General features: G+C 33.0%; 1 protein-coding gene across 1 annotated transcript in view; it reads right to left on the minus strand.

The window, feature by feature from the left end:
* The window catches only part of LOC128999601 (neural-cadherin-like), a 330,457-nt gene that overhangs the window by 11,856 nt on the left and 301,012 nt on the right, over positions 1-17,589 (minus strand). The window contains exons 5-19 of the mRNA XM_054426185.1: positions 17,060-17,197; positions 14,846-15,032; positions 13,153-13,386; positions 10,598-10,770; positions 9,871-10,020; positions 9,280-9,437; positions 8,765-8,912; positions 7,710-7,856; positions 5,833-5,959; positions 4,341-4,549; positions 2,871-3,083; positions 2,570-2,686; positions 2,004-2,207; positions 1,127-1,279; positions 390-505 (exon numbers count right to left, since the gene is read on the minus strand). Of these exons, the coding sequence (XP_054282160.1) occupies positions 390-505; positions 1,127-1,279; positions 2,004-2,207; positions 2,570-2,686; positions 2,871-3,083; positions 4,341-4,549; positions 5,833-5,959; positions 7,710-7,856; positions 8,765-8,912; positions 9,280-9,437; positions 9,871-10,020; positions 10,598-10,770; positions 13,153-13,386; positions 14,846-15,032; positions 17,060-17,197 (2,474 nt within the window). The remainder of the gene's footprint in view (positions 1-389; positions 506-1,126; positions 1,280-2,003; positions 2,208-2,569; positions 2,687-2,870; positions 3,084-4,340; positions 4,550-5,832; positions 5,960-7,709; positions 7,857-8,764; positions 8,913-9,279; positions 9,438-9,870; positions 10,021-10,597; positions 10,771-13,152; positions 13,387-14,845; positions 15,033-17,059; positions 17,198-17,589) is intronic.

Here is a 17,589-nt window from a genome sequence, read left to right on the forward strand (position 1 = left end):
CAAGAGAAACCAACAAAAGTTTGTTGAGAACTCGCGGAAGCCAAACTCGCCGAGTTACCACCAAACTTGTTGATTAAAGAGACAAATCCTTATCCATCTTGGAACTTTGACGGTTTGTTTTTCAAATTAAACCCATGACAAGAAAAATAAGCAGAATATTTAACTAGGTATTATTTAAATCAAAAGCAATCATATTGAAGCTTGTTTCTTGGATATAACTATAGTAAACAAGTTCGTAATAATAAATATTTCATATAAATGTTCAAAGAAAGTTCTTCTTCACGTAGTTTTGTTTACGATGGATTATACGCTAGGCTTACAAGTATTTTCATTATGGTTACCATGCATTAGATATTCAATAATAATAGTCATGTATTGAGTCGTCATACCTAACAGTTGTTTTCAGCTGGGAGCATTTCCCTCCATTCAGACAAGGTTTGTTCTTGCAGCTGACAGGCACCGTGTAGTCCCTTGCTCCACAAGTACATCTCGGAACTGTTGTCACCTATATCATAAGTAAAACAAAATTTGTATTTCTTCAATATATGTAAGAAAAATTCGAGAAATTGTTCTAGGTCGATAAAAATACAGCTAATATTGCCGGATTATAGTTTGAAAGGTGATGAAATTGAATATGAGTAAACATTAAAGTATAACAAAATATTTCATAAACATAGTCGGTATTTTTTTTATTAAGGTTATCCTATGGTGGATGCATGAAGAAAATTTGTACAGATTTGTTATGGTATGTAGATGTTACTCATACAATCTGGCCTATTTCAGTGCATATTATTTTGTTTATTTCCCACCTTCAAACCCTAGGACGCTAGGTTCTATGTTCTAGCCAAAAACTGTATCAAACATTACTTCAGGCTAGTCCTAGATACTTGTGGCATTATCATATAAGTACAATCTATTTGTGATTGGCGGTATTTTAACGCGGGACATTGCGCTTCGAAGCCTCACGCTCAGCCACTAGACCAGCTCGCGCCCCCGAGCGCATTAAAGTTTAGTCCGATACGAATAACCCTATGATTGTCTTTCAACTGTTGCGTACAATCCTTCCATGAATACCAATTTAGATAAACTATTATTGGTATGAAACCCAACTTCACCTCTGACCTACCTGAACTCCTACCAATGCTGTACGGTTGGCATTGACTAGAGAAGGCTCGTGACTCACACTAAGAGTGTTTGTGCAGGAGTCAGGGCATTGAGTCTCTGACAAACATCGGTCAACCCCCACCATTGTTATATTGATACCGACAGTCTCCTCTATCTGCAACAAGGAACTAATCATCATCATCAAAACTATACTTAACCGTTTATATTAGAAATAATGTACTACAAACAAAGTTAATGATTTTTAATTGGAAGTCATTAGATTTTGTATTCTATTTAATTTTTTTTTTTATTGAATGTAATACTGTAGTAGTTTTTATCGGGTATATTTATTGGCTTGTTAGAATTTTAATTTGTAATATTGCATACATTTTATCTAATCTATGTGTTAATTAGTTGTAGTAATACACACGCGTGTTTACATAGTTATAATACGTTAATGTGATATTATGTTTTTATTATGTTTTATTGATTATAGGTTTGTTTTATTTATCGGTAACTGTTGTATAATTGTCTCCTTTTATTTTTTGTGAGTTATTTTTTACTTTTTTTTTAGATTACTCAATAAATTTGGTGTATTCTATGTTTTTGCTTGAAATTTCTATAGAAGTACATTTTAAGTGTTGGATATGAAATAAGCACGTGGACAATTTTAACTAAAATCATATTCAAAATAAAATATCGGGATTTAACGTTTTGCAAGAAAGTGGCAAATCACATGATTCACCACATCTTGTAACATCATTCTGAGGTATATTTTTTAAACCAGTTGCTTATACTTGGTACAGTCATTATTTCAATTTCGAAACTTAAAGCGTATGAATCTACACTTAAAACACAATTTTTAGTACTTTTTCTGCGCTATTTACAAGATCTCTCACCTGCACCCTATTGAGCAGAAGGACGGCTTGTAGTCTGACTGGACTGTAATATCTCGCACCGTGTGCTGAAAACCGCACATCTGTCATTGGAGGAGATCCTTTTACGGTCTGCACACTGAAGATATCGACTTGCCGCACCTCCAGCCTTAGGTGGTCAGCGAGCTTCTCACGGAGCCGACTGGCTTTGCTACCACCTTGAGAAACCTAGGAGGAACACTGGGTTTAATTTATTATTAAATTTGGCATGGGTAAAGTAGAAGTATGAGAAAACTTAAGATAAGAATGTGGAAGATTGAAAATAAATTATACTCAAAAGTTGTTTTGCAAACTATGTTTTTGCTTTCACCTGCAAATTTAGTACTCAATATGTTTAGCCAATGCACTTTATTCTAAAAAGGAACACTCAAAAATTATTTTTTGTTCCAAGCACTTTAGTACATGATGCATTCAACATTTTCTAGTAATCGCTTTAGGGACTAATTCAAGTTGACTGAACACGCAAAGATCACCTGTTTTCATATATGCTTTAGTTGCATTACCATCAAAAGTTGCATTACTAGACTCACGTTGTGATCTTCCGCGATAAACTGTTCATCTGTTAGGCCAGTGATCCTTAAAGAGGCAGACTTGAGCACGGCTTGATGCGGTAGTTCCTTCACTGTCACCGTTACGTTGCAAAATACCTAAACCAAACAAATAAGTTACTTTAAGAACAATACTACTACTATCATGAATATCACATGATTTTTTATAGCTACCATAAAAATTCAAACTGCTCTTTCGTGACAATAAATTTACTAAGAATGCTCATGTTTATGTTTATACAGAGCTGCAACTTACTATGCATGATAACTAAGGATGGTTTACCTCTGTCCTGGTATGTCTCCGGTCGTAGACCTTGAATCTTAGAATGTACCGCCCATCAGGAGTGCCTTGTCGGATGGTGATCATGCCAGTGTCTTCGTTGAGGCGAAACCTGACGTGTTCACTGGAGTCCCAGTAGAACATCTTGTCCGGAATGTCCCAGTCGTCCAGATCCTCCACGTGGACCCGTCCTATCGCTGTGTCAGGTATCTGTCCCTACACACTAATCTGGGTGAGAACTTTCCGGACTGTCCCAGTACAAGGCAATATAAACTGTGGGTATCTATTTTAGAGTCTAACAAACTACTTATTGACTAGGAATGTTTAGAGAAATATTTCTGTGGTAAATATCTTAGTGCCTTGTATTTTATTGATTCATCCTGAGCCTGAGGATATTTTTTTCTATTGGAAAATAAAATATAAAAGCCTAGAGAAAATACTCAACATCCTTGTAATGAGTGCCTGTATTAAAGGGCGTCATCATTGCTCTTAGGTTAAAAAAGTTTATATGTTGGATGGGTCTGAAGTTTCTTGAATTTTCGTATAACGATATTTAGTCAAACGTGATCTAATTATATATTCCCTGCAGATTACAATGGTTCAGTCATAATGCTGTAATTAACTTGATGTTATAGTAATAACTGGATAAATTAGCATAATTTGGTTTAATTTTTAGTTACGACTACAATATTTGCAATAATTAAATTATAATTGTGTAACAAGTAATTGTATTGATAGCAAAATAGTTCATTTTAAATAAGTCTTATAATAAATATTTCTTATTCCAAATGAAAGAACCTACAATCTATATATTTAAAGTATCTCGCACCCAGTAGGAATTATTCAAAAGATTAAGTATTGAATTCAAAATGTTCAAGAAGATTGTGTTAAAACTTTCCCTAAAGAGAATAGAAGCAAATTGGGCAGTTTTCGTGGTTGGGATACTTGGAATCTTATTTACTTAGAGACAATTGGAATTCATGACGGCAAACAAAGTTTCGCGGATCAGAATCACGTTTCAGACAACTTATTCCGAACGGAGGAGTTTGAGTTTGTAAACTGCTGTCATTCTCTGTACAGTATACAATAGATTGTAATACCAAGCTTTGAAAATGTTTCCTTTTAAATAGGACGAGACATTTTATGCGTTGACTAATTGTTATATATGTACTTTTCTTCTATAATAAGTTTACAGACATGATGCATGCGAAATGTCACGAGAAAAGCTATAAAAAATAGTAGACCAAATAAACGATAGCTTTAAAAACAATGTGGAAACATTTTTCATACAAACTTCAGTCATTATTTTCATAATCTTTGAGCAATTTTTAGTAGATTTTTGTGTAAACAAGTTTTAAAGTTGAACAAATTGAAAGATTGGTAGATAATTGCCATTTTTCCTCTGTATATTTCCCAACTGATGAAATGCCCTCAGCTATCCTGTAATACAGCTTGAAACGTCATGTTACCAACCATGTAGTTGTAGACGAAGATGTGTTTTCTTCCCCCGAACATTGGGTTGTCGTTGACATCTCCTACAATGACAGTCAGGGTGCTTGTTCCGGTCATCTGAGGTCTACCAGAGTCCCGGATCACGATAGGAACGAGGTACTCCTTGCGTTCTTCTCTGTCCAGAGCGCGAGTGGACCAAACAACCCCAGTCCCATTGCCGCCGGCTCCTCCTGATAATTGGTTAACTGTTAGTGCATTATTGTTATACGTTAGACATTGGCTTTGTTGGTATATTAGAATATGATAGGGTTGTTATTATATATTGTTGTGTGTTACAATATCTTTTAAGACTTTGTTATAATGATGTTTTGGCAGGATAACATATAGTTGAAATATTGCATTAAAAACTAATATAGAAAGTAAGCTTGATCATTCGATGTGAGGTACAGTTAAAAACCAGTGTAAAGTAATTAGACAAAAAAAACTATTTTCAATTTTCTATAATTTAATTATTTAAAACAATTTAAAATGAAAAAATAACTATGTTGATATTACAAGTAGAGTTTACTAGCAACCTGTTTAGATGCAACTCGGATCGTGACAAAATCTCTCTCCTGAAAGACAGATTTCAGTTTTTAACAGAGTTGATTATAAATGCATTTTCTTGAGTCAAGATCCACTTGATAACATCTGTTGTCTTTGTTTAATCAATTTTCTTGAGATAATTTAAAGCAAACAAGTTGTGGTATGCCACGAAGCAATTTCAAATATCCATCTTGAATCTAGCTCGTTTTTTTTAATACAAAATTGATTAGGATAATTTAAAAGGATATTTTAATTTTTTCAAAAGTCTCTTTGTACAAAATATAATGAATATCTTAAATTTGTTGTAAAGGTTTTTTCATCATGCGTTTTTTTATGGTGATATTGATTGGAATTTCTGTTTTATAAGAAGGGCAAAGTAAAAAGACATTTGAAAGTATATTCCTATGTTTATAAAACAATGGCTCTTTGAAACATACCCTATGTAAATTTAAGTTCTTTCTTACTATGTTGCAAGACATTAAAGATTTACATTTTTCATGCACACAAAAATAAAGTTTAAATTGGAACTTTTAACTGATTTTACAGTTGTGGTTGAGTTATGATATTTTTCATTGACTGAAAAACAATAGTTTTTTTATAATTCGATCAACATATAACAAACGTTAAACAATAGTGTAAAATGCAAATACTCTCATAAATATGATAACCAAAGTTGCCTTGGGCTAGAGAACTATATTATTTGATCAGACATTTCGCCGAAATTTAATGTTGTTCAAGAACAAATATAAATGTAAAATTATATTGAATCCTAATGGACTACACATTTTTATAGAACTTCAAAAGAAAATATAAATTAAATTATGTCCATAATCACTGAACTATAAAACAAAAACTACAGAATTTACGTTGTTGTTAACAAAAATCTTATCACTTTTATTTCGTGCCTAACATATTGTCTGACACATACTTGGAATGTTCTCTACTTTAAAGGAGGCCTTGAGGACATCGTCTGCCACAGGATCAATGGCAAAGACAAAGGGAGGACCATTGCCTCTCGTAGCGTCGTCTGCATCCTGAGCCACCAGCTCCACTACCTAGGGAGGAATAACATTGATAATCTTTATCTATGGAATATAATATTGATGGTTAGTAACATGAAAAAACACTCATCAATATTTACCAAATGTTGAAGCCTTAAATCTATTGTCAAAACATACGTGGTTAAAATAATACAACAATTGTCACGAAATGACAAAATAAACGTAGAAGTGCACTCAATGTGAGCACCCCTTAATATTGAAAATTCATAAACAACTCATAAAATTTACAGGTTAAGTTTGAATATCAGCACTCTGACTTTGATTGTTTAGTGCGTAGCATCATGGACTACTGAATACTGAAGTTGTAGTAATAGTCAAAGGTAGTATCAGAAACTGGATATTGAACATTAGCCTTATGGATTAAGTCTTTGGATTACCTGTATAAAAAATATCCTTTACATGGTTTAAAATACATTGTTATGTGTGTAGTTAATTTTTCAAATACCGAATATTTTATCAATGTGCTTTTAGGACCTATTGATTTTGCTAACACACTAAGTAAATAAATATTTTCAATGAATTCTAATACAATTTATACTTAAATATAATAAATGAAATGTAGTGGTGCCAAATCTTTTCGTCTTAATGTATACACAGTATTACATATTGAGAGAAAGCTTGGCTAATAGAGTAAATTACCTTGGTCTAAGAGGTTCCGGGGTTTAGTTCATGCTGAGCACCAATAGACTTTAGCTATGTGATAGTTAGGATGTTAATGGATACTCAATTTTGGGCTAGAACCTATCACCTTACGATTTAAAGGTGTAATATTGAAACTGTATGTATACACATCAATAACAACACCTTTACTAAATACAATAGGATCTATAGATTAAAGTTGTCGCTAGTAAACGACTATCAATATTTTCCTCATTACAATGAATCACCAAACTTTTTGATAATATTTGACCTTAAAAGACAAGCCCAACAACTACCCTGATTGACCTAGAGACAAATGGACAGCAGACGCCAAACAAGAAATAATGCCTTGAATGCGATTTATTGACTGTCACTATCAAGAGGGCTTTTTGGTCGTAAATTCCTCAGTAAGCTTTTGTAAAAACTGTTTTGGTATTTTATTCTGTTTTTACTTGCCTTTTACAATGGTAAAATGTTTAAATATATAACTGTTTCACTATTATGCCGTAATTATTACTACGAAATCCTTACTTATTATTTTAAAAAGATATATTGTTACAATTAAGCAGTCTGACATCATTGATTCCAATGAAGTTTTTTTTACCAAAACTTAACGTTACTAGTTTTAACCTGAATGTTACTATAAAATACATATAACAGTACTAATTAAATATGTAATATTAACACAATTTTCTGTAGTAGCTACAACTACTAAAATGCTCGTGGTACTAAAATGTAGCTAAATTTCTGCACCAGGACTTTATTTTTGTTTATCAGTCAAACCTTTTTTGGTTCAGTAAAACCCTGGCTTAGAGGTTTTCATCATACCAGGTTCGTGTATACCAGTTATAACTTTCGAAATGGGAAAATGGGTTTCCCCTGTTAACTGTTTATCTTAAATTTAAGCTTGATATAAAAAAAATAATGCTAACCTTAATCTTGTTTAGTGCAAGACAAAGAAAGAAAAAAATATTCTAATACCCTGTATTTAATTTTAATACGACAATACAGACTCTTCAGATTAGTGTACCATTACTGTATATAACCACTAAGTATGTCCTTTTGTTAGGTATATTATTAATTTTATGATGATTGCTATCTTTACCTTACTGCTGGGTTCCCCCTCCATGATGACTGGTCTGTACTGGTGAGCTAACACTGGGGCGTTATCATTGACATCTGACACCAGGACAGTCATGGCTGCTGTGGAGGTCCGAGCTGGGCTACCTTCGTCAGCAGCCAGAATACGCAGCTGTGACAGATACCAACAACATGTACAGTTATATTGAATAAATGTAGGTGTAAGTCTATGGTATATTAAAAATAATTATTACCATTGACTTTTCTAGTATAAATAAGCTAATCATATTTTGTTCTACTGCAGCAAAGCAAACGTTTTCAATACGTGCATGGCAGGTCTTATGTAGCTCTTTTACTCCTAGTGAGTAAAAATCGGCTGTTGTAAAAACAAAAATTTATTGTAAGAAATTTATTACACTAACACAATCATGATAGAAGTAATTATTTTATCTAAACACTTGACTGTACTAATCACCTGTTTGTTTTAATTAGCAAAAATAGAAACAAGCTGGAAGTCATTTTGAGAGGCTATCTTTACATGAAAAGTATTTTCGAATTGCAGCATAGGTATTTTTAAATAATGAAGTTGCCACGAAAAATATAGCTCATCTGACGGGCAAAACGTGTCTTTTTGTCCCTCACTCGTTTTTTGTGAAACTTGAGCTCGGGTTGAAAAGTGTCCTGGTTACTACTACTACTACTACTGGTGTTTTGTCACTGGTTACTGGTTAATACTATTACTTTTCTGAGCTAGTCAGTTTTATTTTACATTTTGTAAATATCTTATACCACCAGGAGTGATAATATTTTACCAATTGAAAACATCCCTCTTTGGAAATAAATCGGTTAAGCGTTTTATCTGTATTTTAAAAAGAAATAGTATTTTAGGAAAAGGCCTTGCGCACTTTTATGAATTCATCTCACTAAACACCGTACCTACAGCTATTTTTGGTGTGATTCTACATTCCGTACAATACCTTGAGTTCAGATTCGTAAATACATGTTTACTGGGATGATTCCGTAAAAAAACAGGGTCCTAAAAAAAATACACTTATGGTCATGCTTTTGATTCAAACTCACTGTAAAGTTAGTCTTCTCTTCTCTGTCCAAGGTTCTTTGTATATAGACTGTTCCATCCTGGCTGATGCGGAAGTTTCGTTTCCTGTCAGTCGCTCGGTCTATGTTGTATACTACCTTCCCATTGCTCCCCTGGTCCGGATCCTTAGCCCTGGCAAAACGAATTTATTTATCAACTCTCATATAGCTTAAATGTATACATATTATCGATACTTAAAACTCATTTAATAAATAGTTCAAATCTATATACATTCAAAGTTGTACACATTTTACGATTACACAAAGTTGAGAGACTTCGTCTAAGTATTCATATTACCTCCGCCTCCTAGTTCCCAAAGTAAGCCCACAATTTACCAATTTGAAGGGCCTTGCCGAAAAATCGATTTCTTTCGAGTCTTCGTTTTAAATTCATCCATAAATATACGAAGCCATTTTGCGAAGCTGCCATCCATCTACTGAGGACAGATGATGGTTTACTAACTTAAGGAGAGTTTTAGTACTAAGTAAAACTCAGTTACCTAAAGACCTCGAGAGGACTTCCGACCTCGGCATCCTCGTCAATGGTGACCTCAATATGGCTTCTCTCAAATTGTGGATAATTGTCGTTGATGTCCTTGAGCTTGACCACTACCCACGAGTACGCCGTGTGAAGCTTGTCCGCCTCTCCTTTCACACCCTGTATCATTAGAACATCAATAGAACATTTATTTCAAAATTATTTTGTAATAAATAATCATATAAGAATGCTTCGACACACTTTTAGTAATTTAATTCGAAACAAATTATAAACCTGGCTAAGACATTCAACATGTATAGTTCAAAATGTTTGTTTCATAATTAAATCATATTATGTTGTATTCAATGTGCTCTCAACAAGTCAAACTGGGATTTGCACTCGTTTCCCCCTTTGTAAAGAGCGGAAGCTCAAGCCTTGTCCTTTGTTAAGTGATACTCGAGCACAAAGAACGCTTAACATAGTCCAACGGGATGGAAGTAACACGTCGTTGGATCTTTTTGTCTGTATTGTAAAATATAGTTTGTTACTAAACGTCTTTTACCATTAGGTATAACAAAAAATGCATTTTAAAGGAATTTAAACAAAGTATTACCTGGTCGTTGACCTGTATTCTGAATCTAAAGCCGTTTTTGTGCAGTGTATCTTCATAGTCCAATGGTTGGGTTACAAGTAATGACCCGGTACCATCTGGGTTTCGAACCATAGAAAACTTGTCCGCACCAAAACCACTGTTTTCTATAACCTGTTAAACAAGCAGTTATTAACGTTGCTTCAAATTGAATCATATAGATTAAACTTGTACGTAAGCTTCTAAATTGGGGTAGATTTTTGGCTATAATCTAAATAATAGTTTCCGGTAAGACACAAAAAACATATTATTGTTATTGCACCTAAGACAACTTTTGTGACATGTTATGATAAGTTAACTGTTATTGCATTACAAACTTAGTGATACAAATGCTGGCTGACAATTCTAAATTATTCAATGTTTAAAACATATCAAACGATTTCCGAAACCATATTTCCTTTATTATATTTCTCTAACCTATTTTGTTTATAAAAAACTATATAAAACGGAATTTCTTTCCATACTTGCGATGCGGTACTTAAGGTAGTTAATTCATTCACAAGAGCCAAAAATAGCCATCTAGTCCCAAAAAAATTCATTAAAAATTTTAATTACATAAAAGTGGTAAATCTGTAGCATTTAGTGTGATTGTTTTAAATGTTTATAAGGCAACTACTTTATCAGAAATAGTAATAAATATTCCCGACGGTAGTTTTACAAAAATACCATATTTAGACTTTTCAGTTTGTACCTTGTAGTGGAAGTCGTTCTGTTCGTCCTCGTCCAGTACAGTAACTGTAAGGATGGGCTCAGAAGGCAGTGTTGTTCCGTTGGTTTCCAGGACCTCCGTCACCCACTCGTCCTTGGTGAACTGGGGTGGTCGGTCGTTAACATCAGTCACACGAATAGAGGCAGTTCCCGTCCCTGGGTATAGCTTCAAATTAGTTGAGACACAAAAAAGGTCAAACACATTATTTTGAAACGAGTTTTTTGTAAAACCTGGTAGTTATAACCACATATATACCTAATGATTTTAAGACTGTTATAACTACATGCTATGATAATATTATCAAGTGAAAATACGTCGCTTTTAGTCTAGTACTCCATGAAATCTTTGAATGCATTGGAAATTTGTAACCTATATGGTCAATATTTTTAGTTTAAAATATGCTTAATAACTATGGTGGTATCAAAGAGTTGTGTACATGTAATCTAAGTGTAAGTTTCTCTTCAATAATTATAATCAGTTTCTGATTAATATATGGTGTTATGGTGGATATTATATGGTATTGTAATACCATGATACTTGATGAAATAACAATATTTTTTCGCTTACAATGTCAAAATATGACACGTTATATGCAAACAGAAATAATATAAAATGTCAGACTAGTAATATTAGAATGACAGAGACGTCTACAACATAAAGAGCCATGTCAAAATGAAGGGCTACTGAGTCCACTCATTACTAGCTTTGTCAGCCTTTTGTATTCTCTCTAGTGTTCATTAAAGAGTATTGCGATATGGGTGACTTGTCAAAGAACTTATTACGGATATATTTATATGTTTAGGTTAAAGAAAGTGTTGAAAAACCGTTGATGTATTTATATAATTCGTTCATAGTAAGTCTTTTGAAGGTGGTTTTATACTTGGTGCTTTTTCTTCACAAAATTAGAATTTATTTTCTTTTGCTTTTTCATCCGAAATGAAACTGCATTTCTAGTTGGTGTGATATGGACGCGTATTTATGCCACACTCAACATTATATATTATACTTAGTATTTAAAGGCGGTTTTATTGTTTATAGTTGTTTATTGTGTTTAATTTGTTAGACTATGACATCCTACAACGGTAAGGCTTTCTATTAAGCCAAGACATTTAATAATGTTACAACATAGCAGTACGATATACTGTACCTAAAATGGTTTATAAACAGTTTAGATTAAAACTGGATGTAATATTTGTGGTAAAAGGTATGAGAAATAAATAGGCCTACAGTGTGCATTAAACAATATAAGCAACAAATTTATTATTTTAGAACGAAGGAGGGTCTTTGTTTGCTGATTGACTGTCTTATTTATTTAATTTAAGGATTTTTTTATTAGCGTTTGAATACTGTACTGTTGTTCTTTGGGTTTTTTGCAGTTTTTTCAGCCTTAGCTGGAGTTTATGTACTATTCTCGTAATGTTTTGACAACCTCTCTCCTAAGTCGGGTTTAGATTCCACAACCTCTTTGAAACAGTGTTCATCATTAATCACAATGGAAAATGCCCGCGACACCTAAATAATCTGACGTTAATACAATGGATATACTACAGGGTGAATAACAAGTCAAACCCCCCCCCCCACCCTCTAATATTTTTCCAAGTAAATATACAGAGATATCCTTTAGGTAGTCGTGCAAACTTAGCAGGAAGATTCATTTTATGATTTTGAAATTCTTGAGTGTTCCCCCAAAAGGGGGCATTTGGGGGGCAGCTCAAATATTTAAAATGTAAACCCCCTTCAAGTGACACCTCATTTAAGGTGTTTAAACAAACTTACATAATGGTGAAAACTAGAGATCGCTATATCTTCTCTATCCAAAATGGTAGCCCATAAAATGTCGTAGAAAATCAATGTTAAAATTGGTTCGTAATGGTAATATTGGTTACCATTTTGGATAGAGAGGAGATAGCAAACTCTAGTTTTCACCATTCTTTAAATTTTGTAAACAATTCAAAACGAAGTGTCACTAAATGGGGGTTTACATTTAAAATTTTTGAGTGTCCCACCAAAGGGGGGGATTTGGGGGGAAACTAAAAAGTTTTCAATGTAAACCTCCATCAAGTGACACCTCATTTTGAAGTGTTTACAAAAACTTAAAGATTGGTGAAATCCTGAGTTTGCTATCTCTTCTCTATCCAAAATGGTAGCCAATATTACCATTACCAACCAATTTTACCATTTTGGGATAGAGTTTACCTTCGATTCGACCTCTAGTTTTCACCATTCTGTAAGTTTTTGCAAACCCTTCAAAATGAGGTGTCACTTAAAGGGGGTTTACATTTAAAATATTTGAGTTGCCCCCAAATTCCCCCTTTTGGGGGGACACTCAATAATTTCAAAATCATAAAATGAAACTTCCTGCTAAGATTGCATGACCACCAAAAGGATATCTCTGTGTATTTACTTGGAAAAATCTTAGAGGGGGGGGGGGGTCTTGACTTTTTATTTACACTGTATGCAACCTGATATAACAATCATAAGGTATATATGTTTTACGGGAAAGCTTGACTGGCACACATAGTTCGTAACAGACGCACCTTTTTTCCCGCCACCGTCCGAGGCCACCACCTGTACCGCGTAGTCCGGCGTCCTCTCTCGGTCCAGGCAGCACACCGCAGTCCTGATAGTCCCGGTGTCTGCCTCGATGTCGAAGATGGGAGCTCCTGTCTCCTCCTCTATCACGTTCTTCTCTATAGAGTATCTCAGCTTGGCGTTTGTACCTTCCATGGGGTCGTCGTGGTCTATGGCAGTCATAGTCATCACTACTGCACCTGCAAATCCATCATGAACGAGTTTGTAAGATATATGACCATAGTACATCGGAACTATCAGAACTAAGGTTTTACAAAACTTTTAAAGTTTTCATCTTTTAAATAGCTTTAACAAATTGTACAAACAGTTTATACTGTTATGTCTAACCTTTTATCAATAAAAACATCCTTATTATTGTTTGTATAACGAACACTTGCTTTAAATTTTAGTATATTAAAAGAAAGTGACCAGGAAACCGTTTATCAATATTATTATTATTTCTAGATATAATGCAAAACCTTTACTGTCCACCACTTATAAAAAATTAGCGAATAAAGGATTTCAAATAAATGTAAATATTAATAAAGGTTGGACTGCGTTACTTTTTGTATTTATACACATTATGTACTTTTTTGTTCGTTTTTACCAACGTTTTGATGTTGTTTTTTGTGGTAAAGCAAATCAAATCGGTGTGATATAAATTATTTACAACTTTTAGGGATAAATTTCTGTTTTCAAATAATATTATGTTTAAATAAAATTTCATTCACAATTGTACTTTAGTGCTTGCATTGGGCAAATTTTAATAATATTTTAATGAAAACCATTGTTATGTGACATACGATACGTTGGGTGGATTCAACTTTAGCCCTAGTAACTTTCACTGATGTTGTCACGCAAGTTAAAGACACTAATAACTTAACTTATACGCTGAGTTGCTTCTTTATTTCATTAAATCGTGTTACACGTGGAATGGTATTTAGATCTACAAACGTTAGACATTGAAAGCAGAACTACTATTTTGATTTTACTATAACTAGTGGTATTATTATAGTTTTAGTAATAATTTGTTAGTTAATTTTGCAAACTTGACATTTCGTGTATTAGTAAAATAGTATTTGTAACTAATAGGTGTAATTATATTATAGAAATTGTTGCCAAGTGTCCAACATGAACACATGAACATGAGCATTTTATGAACGCGCAGTAAGAATAGTTTCTTGATAAAAACGGTTTTGTTCCAGAGACATTATATCTTAATTAACTTGTAAATAAGTATGCATTACTCATGTTACGGTAGAGTTTGTTAATATTTAAACAAACCTATAGAAACAGCCGCATTGGTTAATACTGTGTGTTTTACATAGTTAACACAAGAATAGCTTATGTAGTTTACTCTTGCATTAGATTATCACACAATTCAATTAGTGGTTTGTTGCTTTGACCTAGTTATACATATTGATGAGCTTCATAAAACTCCAAATTTGGAATTTCATCAATCCACAAGATTTTACTTTTTAAACTACCCAATTGTTTTTTGTCGATTTTTGTTTTCAGATATTTAAGCTTGGATTTACATAAAACGATATTGTTACCATACTATATTTTTTAATTAGAATAGCTTAGTTAAACAAGGGCCAATATGGATCCGTGTTTTTACTGATGATAACGTACTAGATGCTTGGATAATATGATTACCTGCTTCGCCGTTTTCAGTGATGTTGCCATAGCATATGCTGCTAGGAAATGCCGGTGCGTTATCATTGATGTCCTTCAAGTTGACTTGGACATCGGCGAAACCAACCAGACCCTCACCACCCTCGTCCTGAGCGAACACTGTGAATTTCCAGGCTGGTCTACCTCTGGGCTGATCCCTGTCCAGAGGCTGCAAATACATGGCTACACTTAAGATTCCCCGGGAACTAGTTTTTTTTGTTACATTTTATGTTTGTTTAAAATCACTCTTATCTTAATCTTTATTAGTATAAAACTAGGAGCCCCATTGCATTGTTAAAACATTGAAATGAAGGTCTTATGTTTCGGAATTTAAGTCAACGTTCCATTCATTGCCTGGTCATTAAGAATTGTAAGTTGTCAGATTCTTTTAGAGGAACTTTTTGTATGCATATACGATTCCTAGTATGGAAATATAAATTAATTATAAGTCGTGTCTTAAGCCTACGTTATTGAAGAAAGCTCATATTGACTTCCGTGACTAGAGGCGTGCAGCCTGCCGTGAATTATAATGAAATCATGACTCCAGGAGGGTGATATCATTTTCATAAGTCCAGAAATTTATGTTTGTTAAATAATTCCAAAATGAGAGAGGCTGGTACGTTAAGTTTAAATGTAACATGTATACTATTGAGATGTACTTTTTTAAGATATTGTAAAATGTATATATGACGTGGGATACTAAATGATTAAAAAATAAAAATAAACTATATACAGGTTAGCTTCAGGGTACTAATTACACTGAATAGTTTGTTTCACAATAGTGTGACATAAATAATGTCTTGTTATATTTAACATAAACAAAAAGGTACCCAGGAAGAAATATTTATACACTGATAATTGTGGCCTGCTGCGTAATTAAAAATTCTTTATGCACAATCAAGAGAACAAAAACATTCCCATCTGTCCGGCTGCGAAGCTTTCGCTTTGAGATAATTCGTTTGCATTTTCTCATGATCCCTCTCACAACGACCTCGCAAAATTTGTAATTTGTCGAGGAAACATTACAAAGAAATGAAATAAATCTGTTTCAGGAAAATTTACATTGTCCTTTGCTAACATTTAAATCGTTAGTATAATAAGAATAATGAGTAAATTTTTGATTAAACTAACATTTGGTTTAAGCTATATACATAAATTTAGTAGGCAATAAAAATGTAAACCTTTTATTATATTTTCCATATAAAGAACAATATTTTTCCACAGGTATCGTGGTGAGACGTGAATCCAGGACCGTTTTACTTTTTTTATTTCTTAAAAAAGACTAAAACACCACCTGATCACGTATAATGTGTCTGTTGCTACGACAACTTGAGTGAAAATGTACTGATTGACGATTGGTAGAAATTTGTAAACCTAATTTATTCACACGAGTTTGCGAACGATATAATTAGACATGAAAAAGAGGTTTTATGGGGTAAGATTGTGTACGGTATCTTATAAATAAATATATTCAGACACTTGAAAATAATATGCTTCTTTCCAATCTTTTTGTAAAGACTAAAAAAACTAGTTCGTATACTTCTATGTTTTATTGTTTGACGGTTAAGGAGAAAACACTGTTAATTTAAATTATTATGTTATGTTCATGTTTTTCACAAAAAAGAAAAGAGTTTTTATTTGCTTCTTTATGTATACATTTTATAAAATTTTGCAGTATGAATTTTAAACTAAGCTATTATCATTCCACTAAGAAAACTCACTTTATTAAATTCTCTGGAACAGCAAACTTAAGTACTCGTCAGATCTACTATTAAATTATAAATAAATTATGTTATATACCTGCTATATAAATAGGAATAAATATAATCACTGCTGTTTAAGGTAATATTCAAGTGAAACTCCAAACAGGCAAATAGAAATTCGTCTATTCTTAATTTTCTTTACTAAAATATTTCGTGTCCTATATTTGTGCAACATTATTTTGAATAAAAAATAAAATTTAACTTTTAGTTCCTTTAAATAACGCTTGATTCATTTCAACTAAACACATATACATATATATCAACCTTTTTGTAGCCCTCTGTTTGTTAGCTACAACACGTATAAATTCTTTGAAATACAGGTAAACAAAACCGATTCCAATTCAAAAACTAATCACTTTCAAAATTAAAAGACTGGAACAGTTGAAATGATTGGCTATTCTACATGTGTATTCATCGTTATACTGTTAGTTACCTTTAACACAAATATCTCCCCAGACCGCTTGTCTATGGTGAACTTGCTATTTGATGGGTTGTCAGGGTCAATACCTTGTCCTGTCAGAGAGTACACTATGTTGTGTGGTCTGTCTAGGTCGCCATCGGTTGCTACCACCTGTAAAATATAACAAAGGTGAGGCCAGATTCTTTTAATCCAATTTTACTTTTGTTTCTTTTTACAGATATAAAATGTTTATTCTGATTATTATGTGGCTTTGACATAGATATTGTATTCCTTTTCATATTATTAACTCTGTAAATAGTTTACTACCTTAGAGTTCAAAAGTTATTGTAACTTATGTTAATTTCCCTAAAAACCCAAAAAAAAATAATTCAATTTTAGGAAAAACTTAGGTTTTGATTAAAATTCATTGTTACGGTCCTTATAATTATTAACGAAATAGTGTGATCCCCCATTGTTGTAACAATTACGGTTCAAAAGGTGTTGCATGTGATTTTTCCCTATAATATATCATAGTTACATCCAACGCTTACTCATAATAAAGG

This window comes from Macrosteles quadrilineatus, unplaced genomic scaffold (genome assembly GCF_028750875.1).
Source record: "Macrosteles quadrilineatus isolate MER2022 unplaced genomic scaffold, UCM_ALF_1.0 Scaffold_8__2_contigs__length_117827958, whole genome shotgun sequence".
In the NCBI taxonomy this organism is placed as follows: domain Eukaryota; kingdom Metazoa; phylum Arthropoda; class Insecta; order Hemiptera; family Cicadellidae; genus Macrosteles; species Macrosteles quadrilineatus.